Source organism: Panthera leo, chromosome E3 (assembly GCF_018350215.1).
Source record: "Panthera leo isolate Ple1 chromosome E3, P.leo_Ple1_pat1.1, whole genome shotgun sequence".
Lineage (NCBI taxonomy): Eukaryota > Metazoa > Chordata > Mammalia > Carnivora > Felidae > Panthera > Panthera leo.
Genome location: NC_056694.1, coordinates 2005499 through 2023546, shown reverse-complemented (window position 1 = coordinate 2023546; position 18048 = coordinate 2005499). Strand labels below are relative to the sequence as shown.

Below are 18048 nucleotides of genomic sequence, written 5' to 3'. Positions count from 1 at the left end.
TTCCCGCTCCAGAGGAGGGTTTGACGAGTGGCGGGTGGTGGCCGCGTCGGGCTCTGGGCTGACGGCTCAGAGCCTGGAGCCTGCTTCCGATTCTGTGTCTCCCTCTCTCTCACCCTCCCCCGTTCATGCTCTGTCTCTGTCTCAAAAGTAAAATAAACGTTAAAAAAAAAAATTTAAAAAAGATCGAGTTCGTAATAGGACTTATTTGCATGACGTTGCTTTTCAACTTCTCAAAGACGTTGAGCCTCATAATCCTTACGTAATCTTTACGTAAGTGTGGTTTCTGACGGTTTGCGGGTGTGACACGCTATCCTTGGAGTCTTGTGACGTCCCAGCACTGCTGGCCCAGCTCCCACCCACTCGCAAGAGCCAGTTGTTAAATTTTTAAGAATTTGGTGAGCCGGTCGATGTCACGCTGGCCGCCTGAAATTGGACATCATAGGACTATTTATACCGTGGAAATAGACAAACGCTCCGGATCTGGGCTTTATTTTCTGAGAGCCAAAAAATTTCATCAGCATCCCACTGATGGCCACCATCTGCTGGTTGTCTTAAGCTTTCTTCAGCCCATGAGCATTGATTAGTAGAGGCAAAACCTTCCGTTGTGTTTGTCTTACCTGTCATATTAAATCCATGCACGTTCGAAGCAGGAAGTCTGACCCAGCCCCTGAAGTCAGACCTGACCTTGGAGCAGGCATGGGCCAGCCCCCCCAGCACTACTCCCGACTATCTGAGAGCAGCCTTAAGAGTGAAGAGGTCCAATCTCAGGCGTTCTGCCAGCAATGGTGAGCATGTTGACGGTGACGAGGCCACAAGTAAGGGAAAGCTCGGGATCTGTCCTTTGACAAAGTGAGATTTTGGGCTTCCTGTATTGGCTGTGTCTCTACGAGACCGTGGAGAGAGGACGGGAACCCCGCAAGTCCGCTCTGCCCTCCTAACGTGACAGTTACGTGTCCCCAGGCTCCAGTCGGGCCTGCCCCTGTAACTCGGAGGCTTGCTGAGATTTATCGGATGGACAGTACTAGAAATAACAGTTGCACATAGTGAAAACCCTAAATCTCACCAGAAAGCCTGGGTCTGTTGTCCTGTCTCCGTCCTTCTGTCTGGTCTCTCCCCATGTCTCCTCCCCGGCTCTCACGGCTGTCCTCGTGGGCCTCCACAGGGATCGTGGTGAGCCCCTGTCACCCTGACCCCCTGCCGACCCCTTCCTGCTGGCTCCGAGTTCTACTTTGGGCTTAAATGTTGTAGAGTCTCAGTCTATCAGGTGCATTACGGAGACCCGAGTCTGCTTCTCTGCCTCACTCTGTCAGCGCTGGAAGGGCTGCCGTTTGTCTGTCTTTGTCTTTTTGTTTTGTTTGCGATTTAGAATCTAAATGTATCCCTTCTCCTTCTGTCCCCCTTCTTTCCTTTTCCTGCAGGCAAGCCCTGTGTTCACACCTTTCCGTTCTCTCCTGCTTCACCCTTCTACTCACTGTCGGTGTTGGTTTCCTTATGTTCCGGGAATGATCACGGTCCAGCTAAACCGGTGAAATGCTTTGGTCTTCTTTTTTATCAAACGTCCGGGATTTTCTTAAGGCACAGCCAAGAATTCCGTCTACTCTTCAGATGATCTTTTCAGACGTTTGCGTGTCCCCCTCCAGGTCACGTTCCCGGGACCCCTGTCTACAGAGAGAAGGAAGACATGTACGACGAGATCATTGAGCTGAAGAAGGTAGTATTTCTGTCCGTCCTTTGTTGGTTTTAGACCACAAGAGCCTTCCGTAACCACGGGTGGGAAAGTCAGGATCAGTGCCGAGATGTGTGCATATGGAAAGAACATGAGCTTTGCAGGGACGCCCGAGTTTTGTTTTGTTTTAAGTTTATTTACTTTTAGAGAGAGAACATGCGCACGTGCGATGGGGGAGGGACAGAGAGAGGGAGAGAGAGAATCCCAAGCAGGCTCCACACCGTCAGCACGGAGCCCGACTTGGGGCTCAAACTCACAAACCTCAAGATTGTGACGTGAGCTAAAATCAAGAGTTGCACGCTTAACCTACTGAGCCCCCGGGCGCCTCGAGGAGCACCTGAGTGTAAACCCTGGCCCCGTGCCTTGGAAGCTGGGAGACCCACCTAGAGCCTGCTGCAGGAGAGGCCTCCACTGTTGAGATTCCACGTGTGCTCTGCTTCAGCAGCACGGCACGGAAAATGGGAAAGATGGGATTGATACCACAGGCCCTCTGCACGGAGATCTGGCGTCAGATGAGGCCACTGGCGTCATCGTTATCAGTAGCCTTCCACGTGTGGACTCTTCGGTGGTAACCAGACGGTCCCCACTCCCTAGCTCAATGGGTCTCTACGGGAGTCTGAGGGAGCTTACGGCTCTTAGCCGGTGATGACCTCGAGATTCAGACCAGGTAGTAGCCTGTCCCAGGTCAACCAGTAGCAGAATGAGGACTTCCCCCAAGGCCACCTGCCTCCCAAGGCCGAGGCTCTTTTTGCTGCCCCGTGCTACCTCCTACTCCTTATGGTGTAAATTGCACTGGAATAAATTATCGCCACCCTCATCGCCTTCGACAGAACCACTGCTGCCACCCCGCTCTTAGCATCCACGTGCATACTTGTGCCCCTGGACAAGCGGCCAGGGTTCACTTCCTCCGCATCCGGAGGGCCATGGCCCGTCTGGGCACCAGAGGTAAGGTGGGGCGTGGGCGGCCAGCACGCCCAGGGGCACGGCCACGGCGAGGAGTCTTCGAGCCATCTTACCCGAGGAGCCCCCGCTCTGGGCCCCCGTGCGTGAGACGCAGCCCTTCTGTGGCGGCCCAGACAAGATGCTCCGATGTCAGGGGCCGTCCAGAGACTGCTCCCCCATGGGAGCTGCCCAGCAGTGAAGGTGCTGCTGAAGCATCGCACTCCCTGTCCTGAGGACAGCTGTGTGTCAGAGTTGTTGTGGGGAGAGCCCTCATTTGGAACTCCGAATAATCACTGCAGTAGCAGTCTTGAAAGGAATCTTCTGGAGCTGGAAGTGGTCTCTGGGTAAAATGATACTGACTTTATTCAAACTTCCCGTCACGGACTTATGGGAAAAATCAGTCTAGGCTTCTAAACGCAGGGGGAGGAGAATTTCACTTCCAGGACTCTGAGCTTCAGAGTTGTTTTTCTGTGGCGAGTGGTGCCTCAGTTTCCTGTTGAAAAATGGGGATAATACAGGAACGGTTTCACAGTCGCGACGCGGGTGCGCCCATTGGCGCAGGGCCCCAGGGAGTACTCTGTGCCACGGCCGGCACCCCGCAAGAGGCCACGAGTGCAGAACATCCCAGGGAGTGGCGGGGATGGCACAGAGGCCCCCCCGCACCCGTCTCCCCCGGCAGTCCACGCTGTGTCAAAGCCAGGCCGCAGACGTGGACTTGGTGCACGTGTCCGGTTCCGTGCCGTGTTGCCGCGTGTGTGCACCCGTGTCCCTGCACGCATGCTGCCCCACGCCACTGGGCATGCTGTCCCTCCAGCTGCCCCTTGGTGGTCGCACCTGCCTCCCACCCCATTCCCCATCCCTGACTCCTGGCGGCCACTGGCTTTTCTCCCCATCTCTAGAATTCTGGCATCCTGGTAATGTTCTCTATGTGGACTGATGCAGTATGTGATACTGTGGGGGGAGCTCTGCCTCCTCTTTAGTCACACGTCTTACCTCTTTCGTTGACGAGGGTGCATTTATGGTCGCTTGTCTTGTCTGTGGATTGGCCTGTAGAGTCGCCGTGTCGTTTCTGTTCTCCGAATTCTGCTTTGTCTGATGCTAACATGGCTGCTCCTGCCTTTGTTGGTTAATGCTTCGCTGGCATCTCTCTTTCCATCCTTTTACTTTCGACCTCCTTTCACATTATGTTAAAATGAGGTTCTTGTAGACAACATGTAGTTGGGCGTGTTTTTTAATCTACGTTGCCACTTCCTGTCTCCTAGTTGGTTTGTTTGGGTCATTTATATTTAATGTAATTATTGGTAGGTTAGGATTTAAGTCTTCCACTTTATTTTGTGTATGTGGCCTCATTACCCCTGGACAGTGAGAGTCCTGATGCTCTAGCAGGCCTCCCCCCCACCCCCCTCCCCCCTGCAAGGAGGCAGGGTGCCTCACTACAGCCTGGCAGGGGTGGGGGGCTTGGCTCCCGGCTCAGCCTTCGCTGGCAGGGGTGAGGCCTGCAGGTTCTGCTGTGTTTGCCTGAGGGTGGGGCGGTTATCACCCGTGCCTTCTCTGCCTGGCCAGGCTGCCCCTTTCCTGTCTGTGCCCGTGGGCTTGTCCAGGCTGTTGGCTTCCCCAGCACTCCCGTCTAGAACACGTGAGGCAGCAGGAAAACTGGGGGGCCCTGCAGTCCCTGCTTGGGTCCTGAGCCCCAGCCTAGTCTGTCTTCTGTCCACCCTTCTGAGCCTTCTTACGTCTGTCTTACATACAGTGTCCACGGCTGCAGGAGTAGGGAGCACCGAGTGTACCCCGTTTCCGGAAGCAGAATTCCCATTATTAGATTTCTTCTCCTTCCCGATGGCTGTGCACGAACTGACCTATTCATTAAACACTCACTGAGTGCCAGGGTCCCCTCGTCTCCTGGAGCGCTATGGCGGTCCGGCCAGTGGCAGGCCTGCAGCTGACCTGTCCGGCCTCTCTCTCTGCAGTGCACACTGGGAGTCCGCTTGCCAGTGGTGGGGGCTGGGTTCGTTCGGGCACTGTCTCTCTTCTACGCCTCATGAGTCCTGGAGGGAGAAGGGTGTTTCCAGGTTAACTGGCTAGTTCGGATGCAGGCTGATGCCGGAAGCTGGTTGAGTGCCCTGGCTGTCCCCGTGCGGGCTGTGGGCACGTCTGAACCTCGTGTTCTCCAGGCCTCGCGGTTTCATGCCCTGGGAGAAGGCCTTTGCAAGTGAGGACGTGGAAAACAAAAATTAAAAATCCCCTACCATCACCATTTCCTAAAAGGACGACAGAAGCCCAAAGTAGGAGGGAGGAGAGTTTTCTAAAGAGGGCGGTTGTGGAATTGAATCACTTTAGTCCCGTGAAAAATCAGCTGCTCAGGCTTTTTCCCTCTGTTCACCGCAGACTGGTAACAACTGGCAGGGGCCCCCATCTGACCCCCCAAGCCCGAGCTGAGGCCAAGAGTTTTAAGTGGACGTTAGCCTCGGATGAGTTTTGGTGACACGTGCTGTGACACGTGTGGGCTCCCTCAGGTGGGCGTGGGAGAGAGCGGCGTGCCTGCGTGGGGCTGCCTTTAGGGAGGGGGCGTTCCTACTCACGTCGGGTGGTCCTGCACCTGACGGCATCCCCCCTGGTTCCCAGGCACCAGGTGCCTCCTTCCCCCCCAGCGCCACGCACGCGCCCTGACCGGGAACCGGGCCGCCTCGCGAGTTCTGCTCCGACTTGTGTTTCACCTGGGTGTTGGGGTGCGCGTGTGCACGAGTGTGTGTGTGTGTGTGTGTGTGTGGTTCTGTCTCCTCTCAGTCCCTGCACGTGCAGAAAAGTGACGTGGACCTCATGAGAACAAGGCTGCGGCGCCTGGAGGAGGAAAACAGCAGGAAGGACCGGCAGATACAGCAGCTCTTGGACCCGTCCCGAGTAAGTTGCAGCCCCGCAGCGGTGGCGCCCGGCCGCGGCAGGGGAGGCGCAGGCTCCGCTGTTCGGGCTGCAGGGGGGAGAGGCCGCCCGCCAGTGTCTTCATCTCTCCGTCTGCTTGCCGCAGGACCCGGATTTTGTTCGGACTCTGGCAGAGAAAAGGCCCGATGCTGGCTGGGTGAGTACCGACTCCAGCAGGACCGATAACCTTCCCACCGAAGTCTGAATCTCAAAACAGCCCAGAGTTGAGGGACGCCTTTCCTCTAATGCAGTCGTGCAAGAGGGGTGACAGGGAGCCAGGGCCCAGGAGCCCCTAAAGCACCGCCCAGGAGCCGGAGAGCTCACGACAAGACGCTGCGGGTGCTGCTGGGGGCGTGAGGGGAGACCGAGAGGCCGCGCAGGGCAGAAGGTGCACAGCAGAGGACAGCGGTCGCGGTGGTGATGTCCCCCGTCACCACACTGAACTAGACATGCTGAGGAAACAAAGCGGGATAGGATAAAGCCTTTAACACTTTAACACACACACACCAGCTCTGCCACGGGGCCGCCTAACACACAGCACAGCGAGTGAAGCAAGGTGACGGCACCGGCGCCATTCCGTGATGAGGGCTGCGGCAGCAGAGAAGAAGGACCACAAGAAACCTGCTGAGTCAAGGAAGCACACTTCTCGAGAAGAGTGAGATGCAGACAGACCTGGAAGGGATCCAATTCTGTGAGCACTGAGCCCAAGGAATCAAATAACATTAACGATGTGACTTTCGGGTGTGATGATGCAACATTTGCAACAAAGCCCCGTGGGACTACAGGGGAAACTGAGTCAACATGATGGGGGAGCAGGGAGGACGCTGACCAGTGCGACACACAGAATCCATGCGGACCTGTACGGAAAGCGTGCAGTCGGCTCTGTACAGGTGGTTAACACCGGCCCCGTTCCCAGGACGCACGAAGGAAGTACTTTCAGGGCGTGAGCACAGATCGGAGTGTTTCCACAAGAAAATCGTTTTCAGCTTAATAGCAACTCCTAGACAGCGAACAGTTGAGCATAATCTCATTGGATTTTGTGATAGGGACTCAATCCCTATTTTTAAAAAATTGTTTTTAACGTTTACTTATTTTTTTTTTTTTTTTTTTTTTTTTTTTTTTTGGGACAGAGAGAGACAGAGCATGAACGGGGGAGGGGCAGAGAGAGAGGGAGACACAGAATCGGAAACAGGCTCCAGGCTCCGAGCCATCAGCCCAGAGCCTGACGCGGGGCTCGAACTCACGGACCGCGAGATCGTGACCTGGCTGAAGTCGGACGCTTAACCGACTGCGCCACCCAGGCGCCCCTAACGTTTACTTATTTTTGAGAGAAGGCGAGACAGAGTGTGAGCGGGACAGGGACAGAGAGACAGGGAGACAGAGGATCCAAAGCAGGCGCTGTGCTGACAGCAGAGACCCCAATACAGGGCTGGAACCCAGGAACCACGAGACCGTGATCTGAACCAAAGTCAGACGCTTAACCGACTGAGCCGCCCAGGTGCCCCTCGATCCCCACTTTGAAACTCAGGAAACTGAGGTTAAGAGATTTGGCCATGGTGCGCCTGGATGGCTCAGTCGGTTAAGCATCCGACTTCGGCTCAGGTCGTGATCTCGCAGTTTGTGGGTTTGAGCCCCGTGTCGGGCTCTGTGCTGACGGCTCGGAGCCTGGATCCTGCTTCAGATTCTGTGTCTCCCTCTCTCTCTGCCCCTCCCCACTCACTCTCTGTCTCTCTCTCAAAAATAAATAAACATTAATTTTTTTTTTTTTTTTTTTTTTTTTAAAGAGAGAGAGATTTGCCCAGGTTGGGTTTATAGTGAATCCACAAGCACCATGCCTTGGTCCCCACTGTTCCTCCGGTAGTTAATATTGGAGAAAAGATGTCTTAAGCTACCCTGAGTAAAACCTCACGCCTTAAACCAGCAGAATAAACACAAATGATCAAAACCAGCGTCAGCAGGACTGAGAACACCGGGCATGCTCAGAGCTGAGACACCGTGTTTTAGGTTGGCGTGACCGAGCAGAGGAATGGCCGTGAAGTTGTGCTTTCCGTTTGCTGGGTACTGTTCTCTTTCGGGCGTGTCTCAGGGAAAAACTCCAGTGTAAAAACCCTTTTACACAAGGAAATTTATAGCTGCCCGATTTGGGTGGGGAACATTGAGGAGAAGCCATTACAATTTGAATGATGCCACATGGAAACATTTTCAGAAGAAAAAAAAATTAAGAATATAAATGAGTACAGCTATGTTCAGAAATGGCTGCGTGATTGAGGATTTAGAATTTTGTAAATAATGCATACTTTTAGAGAAAGGGCTCTGCATTTCTGTTCTGATGCTGTGGGTTTTCTGGGTCTTTTTGAGAGAGAGCGTGAGTGGGGGAGGAGCAGAGGGAGGGAGAGAGAGAGAGAGAGAGAATCAGAGAGAATCAGAGAGAGAGAGAATCCCAAGCAGGCTCTGTGCTGAGCACAGAGCCCAACCCCGGGCTCAATCCCACGACCTCGGAATCACGACCAGAGCTAATGTCGAGAGTCGGATGCTCCACTGACTGAGCCAACCCCGGTGCCCTGGCTTTTTTAAAATTAAAGTTGATTGAAAGTAGAAATTCTAGATCCTTGGGTGTGTGCAGTTTCCACCTTAACACCCGCTGCCAAATCGCCCTTCGGAGTTGCCGTGTCCTATGACTGAACGCTGTGCTGGTGAGCAAGGTGCCGGTGAGCACTGGACTGGTGAGCACTGGGCTGGTGAGCATCACCCCTCAAGAAACGTCTGCACGTATGCATAAGAAGGGTGATTTCTACTGAAGTCTTGGTCGTAAATAGCAATTTAAGCCTCATCGATCGAGGAATGGGTGTCCACACTGTATGACTGTATCGGGCAGGAGTCACGTAGGGGTGCGGCCCCACAGGGATGGTCCACCAGGACCATTCGTGCCATGAGAAAACCACGTGGCCGCCTGTGCGGTAGGATGCTGTAACGTCAGGGGGTACACATGCACGACACAAGGTCTAGAGGACACAAATTCGCTTGATGACAGTATTCGGTGAGGGGGGTTAAGGTCAAGGGCCATAGTCTGATACATGTTCTCATTTTTTCCCCAAGAAGATGTATTCATGTATTACCAAACATAATTGAAAATTAGTTTAAAATCCAACCGGAAAGGCGTTTGGGTAGCCAGAAAGAAAGAAGGGGATATTCTTTCAGAAGCGCAAGCGTGCTGTCTCCCACAGTGACGGGTTGGCAGAGAGAAGGAACAACGAGACGCACGCGGTCTTCCGTGCCCCAGAGTGAAGCTCAGGGTCGTGGGGGGTCGGCTCTGCTCGCTCCCAGGGGGATACCGTGGACACAGTTGTCCTTTGAATCTGGTGATGGCGGTGCATCCGTGCGTTCCTAGTGTGGAACGTGGGGGTTGGGGGGAGGCTCTGCACCTGTCCCACCCTGCCCCCGCCCCGCCCAGCGCCGAGAGCCGGACAGTCGGGCCCTTTCTTTGCTGCGCTAGGGACTACGGGAGAAGCCGGCGACAGAGTGGGGCAGGATCAGCGGGCAGGGGACGCCTAGCCCAGCCTGGGGACAGGAGGGAGGGGGAGCTCGTGGACTGCGGAAGCAGTCGACTTGACGTGCGCGTGTTCAACTGGCAGGTCGTTAACGGGCTAAAGCAGAGGATTCTGAGGCTGGAGCAGCAGTGCAAGGAGAAGGACAACACGATCAAGTACGGGCACGCGCGGGCGCGCAGGGGGTGGGCCGGGGGGGGGAGCGGGCTCCGCAGGGTCTCCTCGGCCGGGCCCTGGCGAGGCTGGCTGCAGCCAGCCCGCGTGCCCGCTCGCCTCCCCTCGCACCCGGCGGCGGTGTCTGCTCCGTCTGCTGGGACTGCACCCCCAGTCCCCACCCGCCACCCTCGGTCCCACGTCCCTTGTCCCAGCATCCTCTTTGTGCCAAAACTATGAAAGGAAGTGTTAGCTGCCTCTTCAAACATCACCCGAACGGCGTCTCCCTCTCATCTTTTCCTGTTCCCGTTGCATCTGAGCCCTGCTCTCTGTCCTCGGTCTGGTGTGGGCCGCGTGCCATCTCCCTGTGGGCCCGTGGGCGCCGGCACCCCAGCGGCCTGCCCTGGTCCCGTGTGGTCCCGGTGGTGCCGTGCGGAGCAGAGTCCTGCCTGGTGGCGCCCGAGTCCCCTTCCGCTTTCTCTCCCTGCGTCCCTTCTCTGTTCCTCTGCTTCCCCTCCTGTGCTTCTTGATGAAATCGTCCCCTGTAAAAATCTGTGTTATTTGCTGATTTCTTCTGTATTTCGGCACCCTGAACTCCACATCTTGATTTTCTAGAGCTTTTTATCTGAGGTCTGTTGGATGCTGAGTGGGGGGTGCTGGCAATACGGGTCGGGGGTGACGCTCCTTCCTCACAGAAGGAGCCTCCCACCGCCCCCAGAGGCGGCTGTCCTCGCCCCAGGCTTCACGGTTACCCCGCTTCTTCCACGACAGCCCCCCGCTTAGTGAGGAATAGCTTTAGGGAGTCTGCTTCTGCACAGAAGGGGGCCCGTGGCCGTGAGGACTCTCCGTGGGTCTGCGCCCAGCCCGCTTCTCTTCTGCCAAGCCCTTCCTCCGCTCACGTCCTGGGAGGCGCTCTTGCCCTTGCTCTGCCCCAGGGGGGCCGGCGCTGCCCTACTAACTGTGAACTGGGTTTCTAGCAAACTGCAGACTGATATGAAGACCACTAACTTGGAGGAGATGAGAATCGCCATGGAGACGTACTACGAGGAGGTGCGTGCCCTTCGGGGAGGGGAAGTCAGTGACCTGGGCGGTCGCCCGCCACGCCTGGCACCCTGCGCTTCCGTTCCGTCTCAGCTTGAACGTGAATCCCAGCAACGTAGGCAGAAATCAGGAACCCGATCACAACTTTTTCAGAGCACGTTCTCCTTCGTGCTCGTTTTGTACCGTAACGTATTTTAATTTCGCGTTTGCAGATTCATCGTCTCCAGACTCTCTTGGCGAGCTCCGAGACCGCGGGAAAGAAGTATGATCATCTCCTCGGGAAGCGTGTTTCATGTTTGGTCCCGAAAGCGCAGGGAACTGCGTGCACTGCCCTTCTCTTTGGAGCAGTGCACGCACCTGCATCAGTCTGTTAACGGTTTCCATCTGGGACGGTGACGCACAGCCACGTGCTGGCTCCTAACCGCGTGTTCACCTCCCCATGCTCTGAGTCCTTAATTCCTGCTATGTAACATCCTCCAGCTTAGAATTAGAAAGCGCTGTTGTTCCAAGCAGGGCTTCCTTATTAAGAAGGCGTTTAATGCCAAGTACAAGTCCATCTCCCCCCAAGAAGTTTATTAGAGACATCAGGGCTTCCCCGTCTCGAAGATTCCCTTTTCACAGATTTGGCCACATCACTGCCTCGGCACTGAGCTGTGAACTCAAATCAGGCATTCGCCCTGAGCCAGGCACGGCCTTCCCTTCCTTCTTTTCGGGGTTGGCAGACTTTCTCCGTACAGGACAGCCGCTGCTTTGCTCTTTGAAGCAGGCGAGCCCCGCAAAGCGTCCGCAGACACGGAATGGGCGCATCTGCTAAGCCATCGCCCCCGGGGCGCGTGCCGCGTAGGCTCCTGCAGCGGGTGCCTTGGGCCGCAGGACCGTCACCCACTGGTCAGCACACAACCTGTTTCCGCTAGCGTGTCTGTGCATTCACGTGTCAGCCAGCACCTCACACACGGGCTTCCTCACGAGGCCCATCAGCCTTCTCCCGAGCCCCGGCAGGAACATGGGGCAGCCCCTGAGTGCTGTGAAGGGGACTGCTTTAAACCCTGAACTCACCAACGAAAGCACCCAGGTGTAAAAAGCATGTACTCAACAGGCTGTGAAGGTGCCGCCTGTGGACAGCCCGAGGGTGGCAGTGAAAGCCAAGCTGGGTGCCTGCCCCCCCCAACCCCCCCCCCGCCCCTGCCTCCCACTCCTGCCCCCCACCCCCCGCCACCGGGAACTTGTCCCTCAGGCTGTCCACCACCCAGCCCGTGGCCCTGTACTGTGAAGGGGTCACACGGTAAGCGTTAGCAAGAATGCAAATTTGCAAATACGGAATCTGAACAATGAGGACCGACTGTATTTTAGACTTTGTAGGATAAGAGGCAAATCAAGCTATTGTACGGCTATTTACGTAACGAGAGAGAACGTAAGTTCCCACAAACGTTTTCGTGATACGATTTAAAATATATTACTACTATCGAATACAGTGTTTTGTTCTGCAAGTTGACGGATGAGCACAGATTTCTGTTTGGGGGACAGCACTTTGCTTCCTTGTAGTTAAGTGTCAGGGTTCCCTGTTCCACTGCAGATATCTGCAGAGAGCACTCTGAGCCACAGACAGGCACCCACAGGTGCCGTGTGGCTGCCCCCCCTTGAAGGCATTTATCCAGCCGGTTTAGAAACCCAAACCTAGCCCTTGGCTTTGCTGTTCCCAGGTCTCCGGGGGAGAAGAGACTGGGCGTCAAGAGGCCGAAGAAAGTGAGCAGCGCCCTCCTGAGCTTGTCCCGGAGCGTCCAGGAGCTCACGGAGGAGAACCAAAGCCTGAAGGAAGACCTGGACCGTGTGCTGAGCAACTCCCCCACCGTCTCCACCACGAAGGGTACTGGCCCGGGAGCCACCCGCGGAGGGGCGCTCGAGGAGAGGCCGTGTCTCGGGTTCTTTGAGGAAGGACGCAGGTGGCAAAACACGGGAGAGTCTGACCCTCCCGCTCAACCCCACGCCCCTATTTCAGTTGCCAGAAATGCAGATGCGTACTGCTGGGCAACACCAAAATTGACTCTGAGATCTAAGGAGCACCTGCTGTGAGCCAAGCACCCTTGCAGGTAGTTGGGGAGGGCACTAGACAAAAGCAGACATCCCTCGTGGAGGCCACATCGTACTGGGAGGGAGAAGCCAGCAGGTCAGTCATGGGTCTGGCGGCAGGAAGTGCCACGGAGCGAAATAGGAAGGACAGCAGGTGTCGGGGGCAGTGGCGTGCACCTGTGAGTAGGGTCTTCGGGGACAGCCATGCCCACGGCCAGTGTGCCCAGCATACGTAGGCAGTGGGAGGGTCGTGGCGATGATGGCGGAAGGAAGTCGTGGGGCCAGGCTGTGAATGCCACACCCGGGCCCTGGGGGCTGGGGCAGAGGTGAGAAGTGCTGAATGGACCGTGTGCAGAAGAGAGGGCGGGAAGACCAGGGCTTCTGTGGCGTCCCCATGGGGGCTGCTGGCGGCCCCGGGCACGGTGGCACCACAGGGATGACAGGTGGCCAGGTTCCGGATGCCTCAGAGAAGGGAGGAGCCGGCTTCCAGAGCTCTTATCTGAGCTGCTGGAAGGACAGGGTGTCCTTGTGAGGTGGAGGTGACGGAGACAGGAGCAGGTCTGGGGATGGGGACGTGTCAAGTCTGTGGTGTGCAAAAGGTGTCCAAGTGGAGGTGGGTGCATCCGGGAGTTCAGGGCAGAGGCCTCAGCAGGAGATGCCCACGTGGGGGGCAACAGCAGAGGGCCGGACTGGGACTGAGCGCCCCAGTGAGTGAGGAGAGCAGAGTAGGGCCTGGGGTCCAGCCCCTGGTGCGACGCAGCAGGGTGCAGAGGGTGAGCGGTGGCGGTGACGGTGACGGAGCTCAGAGCGCCGGGGAAGGAAGCGCCGGGAGGAGGGAGGAAGGCGGAGCATCCAGCGCGGACTCGTGTGTGGCCTTGAGAAGTTCTGTCTCGGACCGGCACGCACGATCAGGTGTGGATGTCACACTGAGGCCTTAGGAGGCCATCGGCATGGCCAGCTCCACAGTGTGGGCACGGACCCCCTCATTGGGAGGCACCCTTCCTGCACGAATCTGCCAGGCGCCGCGCGGCGGAAGGGGACACTCACAGGCTGTGCTAGAGGTGGGCGGTCGGGGCTGACGGGGCCACCGGGATGGCTGTGCCAAGTTCACCTCTCAAAGCCATTGCTTCCATCAGGTTACACGGAGTGGAGTAAGCCCCGGCTGCTGAGACGGATCGCCGAGCTGGAAAAAGTGAGTGGTGCGCCTCTCAGCTGCCCGTCCTTGAGGACCCGCCCGAGCGCCAGGAGCCGGCGCCCTGTAAAGTGGGGACGCAGATGAGCCCTTTGCTCACAGAATGCTCTCAGCACATGCATGGTGGCTGTCCCCCGCATGGCACGCGATGCAGACGGGAATGAGCAGACTCCGTGCAGGTCTGGACGAGACCCACGGGTCGTGTCGTTCCTGTCCCTGGTGTCACAGGTGGCAAAGCCACGGTCACACGGCCCACGGTTTTGGACTCCTTGTGTCACCAGGGATGGAGGCAGGTGGTCCTAGGGCCTTCCAGAAACCCAGGCGGCCTGAATATCTGAGTCGTCCTAGGGCCTTCCAGAAACCAGGCGGCCTGAATGCTTGAGTCGGAAAACTCTGTTTATCATCAGAAAGTTGGGGAGATTAATACTTCCTCATACCTGTCGTGGGTTTGCAGATTTGATTTCACTCCTGTGGTCAGTACTCAGTCTGCTTGTTTGGAGTGGGTCAGAAGGGCCCGCGTCTGCTGCCTGGTCTGGTAAAACGGTGAGAGCTGTCCCCTGGTTTGGCTGAGCGGAGTAAACCTAGAAGGAAGCATCAAGTAACTACAGATCTACACAGCAGAAAACCTGAGTTTTATGCACTGTGGGTATTTTGAGAAGAAAGCTCGTTAGGAAAGAAGGTCACCCAGAGGTGGTGCGGAAGCCCAGGGGGTGGTGCTTTCTCGGCTGAGACACCCACCATCACCGGGGAGCTGGGGCCGCTCAGTCAGTCCCTCTCAGCTGGCAAAACCGGGCTATCATGTGAGATTAAAAGCACAGAGGCTGAAAATTTCAGAAATCCTAAAGAAATGGTAGGGTCAATGAGCCCAAAGAAAAGCGTATGAGCTCGCCTCCCACGTGCCCTCCGTTCCGTCTTGTTAACGGTGCCTTGCCCCCACCGTGCCAGGCCGGGCCCTGCGGGTAGGGTGCTCTTCACCTCCCCACCGGGCTCCGGTGACGTGGTGCCATCCCGGCTTGTGAGGTCACACGCAGAGCTTGGCCCACACCCGCGCCTGGGACCAGTTTCCATTGGTCACGCTCTTCCTTGGGTTTCACAACCGTAAAGGGAAATGAGAAAGAAAATCTAACAAATGCCTTTTTGCCCCCAGAAAATAAGTTCGATGGAAAGCCCCACATCACAGGCTTCAGAAGAGGTCAAGTCAAGCGCCCCGGTGCAGTCTGCGTCCAGCTCCACCGTGCCCCGGCAGCCGAGATGTGACCGGCACCAGGAGAGCGAGCGTCTCCGGGGGACGGTGCGGAGCCTGAGAGACGAGCGGGACGCGCTGCAGACGCAGCTTCAGGAGAAAGAGTAGGTTGCAAGGCTCGGCCAGCACCTTCCGCCCTGGAAGGGGGTCGCGGCGGGAGTCCAGCCGTGCTGGCGCACTCGGGAGACACGCTCAGCTCCTCGTAGTAACTGCTGGCCTGGTTTCGTGTGCTTGAAAAGTCCTGTATCTTGTTTGTGAGAGAAGAGCCACTTCAGTGGTAAAAACAAGATAGCAATTGACCACATTACGTTACTGAAAGAAGGGGAGGTGTCATTCAAATCTCTTGACTCCATTCCAGAGCCGTTCCCAAATTCTTCACTAGAGAATAATCTACTTTCATTGATTTGTGAGGTAGATAGGCCATCAGTTAGATTTTCTTTAAGGTTTAGAATCAGCGGTATGTTTAAGGGATCTCGTCTAAGTACCAAATAAGACAGACATGCTGTGAAGCGTTCAGTGTGACCCTGAGAGTTTGAAAGGAAAAGCCTGCAGAGTTTGCTTATTCGCTGTTGGTTCTCTAGTGTCTTGAGTTGTAGCCTCCTAAAAATGTTCCTGTCTCCTCCGCTGTCCGCTAGTGGCTTCTCTGGTCAAAGTTGTGTTATGAGTAAGCCAAACCCGTGCATCTTCTGAGATGAGGGTTTTCTCTCAGAGTGTGGCCTGGGCAACCAGCAGCCTCAGCATCACCTGGGAGCTGGTTAGCCATGCAGAACCTTGGCCCCGCCCACCTGGGAAGCTGGTTAGAGATGCAGCACTTGGCCCCGCCTACCTGGGAGCTGGTTAGAGATGTAGAACCTCGGCCCCGCCCACCTGGGAGCTGGCTAGAGATGCAGCACTCGGCCCCACCCACCTGGGAGCTGGTTAGAGATGCAGAACCTCGGCCCCGCCCACCTGGGGGCTGGTTAGAGATGTAGAACCTCGACCCCGCCCACCTGGGGGCTGGTTAGGGATGCAGAACCTCAGCCCCGCCCACCTGGGAGCTGGTTAGGGATGCGGCACTCGCCCCACCCTCCTGGGGGCTGGTTGGAGACGCAGAACCTTGTCAGACCCAGATCTCCTGAATCTGACTCTGTGTCTAGCGACGCCCCCTGGTGATCGTGAGCATGTTTAGGTCTGAGAAGGCCTCCCTAAGCTGACTAAGTTCTCTGGTGCCTGTTTATGGCAGAGGAAAACCCCTTCACACTCCCCTTGTTCTCCTCCAATCCAAGCGCATCTATGCCAATTGGCAGGTCCTTTGTAAAAATTAGTGTTTCATGAGAGGTTTCAAAAATGGGGCTAGTCATCTTGAAAGATAAATAACATCTGCGATTTTCTCTTCAGCCGTCACACGGCATGATAATAGCTTCCGCTTGCTGAGCCCTTACTATGTGACAGAGGCTCTGCTAAACAGTCAGGGTGTCTCGGATTCCCGTGGAGATTAAACGAACCTTGGAACCAGTGGAGCTGAGGTCAGGCAAAGGTCTTGTCTTGGAGCCACGTGCCACCTGTGGGGCCCAGGAAAGCCCATCGGGCAGCAGTTTTGTTGGAGGTGACGGGGTAACCCCCCTCGTCCTCAGGGCCCCAGTTCAGGCGGCAGCCCCGTGTGGCGCGGGCAGGACCCTCAGCAGTCCTCTCAGATAGGGGTGACATACCCGATTGGGTGACTGTTGGGATAACGCCCGTCTCCATGAGACAGCGAGGCCCGCGCGAGCAGGGCCCGCGGCTCGTGTGATGGTGCTCGCCTCGGTATCCCGGGCACGTAACAGCCGCTGGCACACAGCAGGCGCCCAGTAAATACCTGGATGAACCACCACCGGGCCGGCGGGCCTCTCGGGTCTGTTCCTGGCTCTGTGTAGCTATGAGCGAGTGCCCCTGCCGTCCATCCACCGTCACGGGGACGGAGGTCAGGCTGCACGATGTTTTCTGAAAGCCCTTCCCGCTGGGTGAGAATCGGTGTTCCTGTGACGCTGAAACGTCTCTGCTTCTGTGTGTTCAGTTTGGAAGTGAGACAGCTGCTACAGACAAACGCCACCTTGCAGAAGGAGCTGGAGGGCGCGAGGGAAGGGGAGGAGGAGAGAAGAGGAAGAGAGGAGGCTCTGAGGTGAGTGCACCAGAGGCGGAGGCTGTGGAGGTCACACGACTCCCAGCCTTTCCTGCCTTTCCTCCTGCCTTTCCTCAGCGCGGCTCTCTGAGTGGCTCTTCTACAACCCCAGCCCGATCCCCACACCCCGTGCCCTGACATCTTGCAGTGGCTCTTCCTTTCCTTCGGAGGAAAAATCCTGACTCCGGGGAAGGGCTCTTCGCGATCAGGCCGGCGTTTGCCTCCCTGGCGTGACGCCCGGTCCTCGGCACGCACCTTTCACTGCGGTGCGGCCACCGTGGGGGGCCGCCCCATCAGGACTCCCAGGACAGAGCCTCCTGCTCCTTCAGGGTCACTACTCACAGTCTCCAGAAAGCGGAAACAGCCCCAAAGCCCGTCTCTGAGGAATAGATAGGAAACAAGTACGTCTGTAGGAAAGAATACAAAGGAGTGGGTTCTGACACGTGCGACAGCAGGGACGGACCTCGTGGCACGCGGGGGAAGCAGACAGGAAGGCCCCCTGGTGCAGGATTCCAAAATACAGGGAGAGGGGCTGGGGGACGGGGGTGCGGGAAGGGGCTGCCGACGGGCGCGGGTGGTGGGAGCATTCTTAGCCGCGGCGGCACCATGCTGCGGATGTGCTCAAACCCGCTTCATCGCAGACTTGGCCACAGTGAATTTTAGGTTGTACGAAATTCACCTCAAAAAAAAATGCCCCCCCAAACGTAGGTGAGAACCCTGAGCAGAAATACCTAGCACTCAGAATAATAAGTAAGACACAGACTACTGGAATGAACGAAAATATTTTGCAGGAGAACTGACTAGGCGGGATCAAAGGAGACCGGAAAGGGCAGGTACACGGGGAAGAGTTGTTCTTGCTTGGCCTCAGACACCTGTAGTGAAGGCACACATCGTATTTTCCTCCAGTCACATTGTTTGTCAAAAGCCCCCAATAGGAGGCGCCTGGGTGGCTCAGTCACGTCTGACCAGCTCAGGTCACGATCTCGCGGTTTGTGAGTTTGAGCCCCGCGTCGGGCTCCGTGCTGACAGCTCAGAGCCTGCCTGGGATTCCCCGCCCTAAACCCATTTAAAATAAAGAAATTAAAA

The 18048-nt window shown here is 56.5% G+C and overlaps 1 protein-coding gene across 12 annotated transcripts in view; it reads left to right on the top strand.

Moving 5' to 3' along the window:
• The window catches only part of IQCE (IQ motif containing E), a 42619-nt gene that overhangs the window by 10853 nt on the left and 13718 nt on the right, over nt 1-18048 (top strand). For 7 of the 12 annotated variants that reach the window (XR_006198021.1, XM_042923050.1, XM_042923047.1 and 4 more), the window contains 11 exons: nt 651-785; nt 1641-1711; nt 5453-5566; nt 5691-5741; nt 9217-9287; nt 10260-10332; nt 10536-10585; nt 12024-12187; nt 13527-13582; nt 14730-14929; nt 16858-16962. Coding sequence is in view for 11 of the 12 variants with exons in the window: in XM_042923050.1 (XP_042778984.1) it covers nt 651-785; nt 1641-1711; nt 5453-5566; nt 5691-5741; nt 9217-9287; nt 10260-10332; nt 10536-10585; nt 12024-12187; nt 13527-13582; nt 14730-14929; nt 16858-16962 (1090 nt within the window). In the remaining variant the exon portion in view is untranslated. The remainder of the gene's footprint in view (nt 1-650; nt 786-1640; nt 1712-5452; nt 5567-5690; nt 5742-9216; nt 9288-10259; nt 10333-10535; nt 10586-12023; nt 12188-13526; nt 13583-14729; nt 14930-16857; nt 16963-18048) is intronic. The other 5 variants (XM_042923041.1, XM_042923044.1, XM_042923043.1 and 2 more) reach the window with 5 other exon arrangements.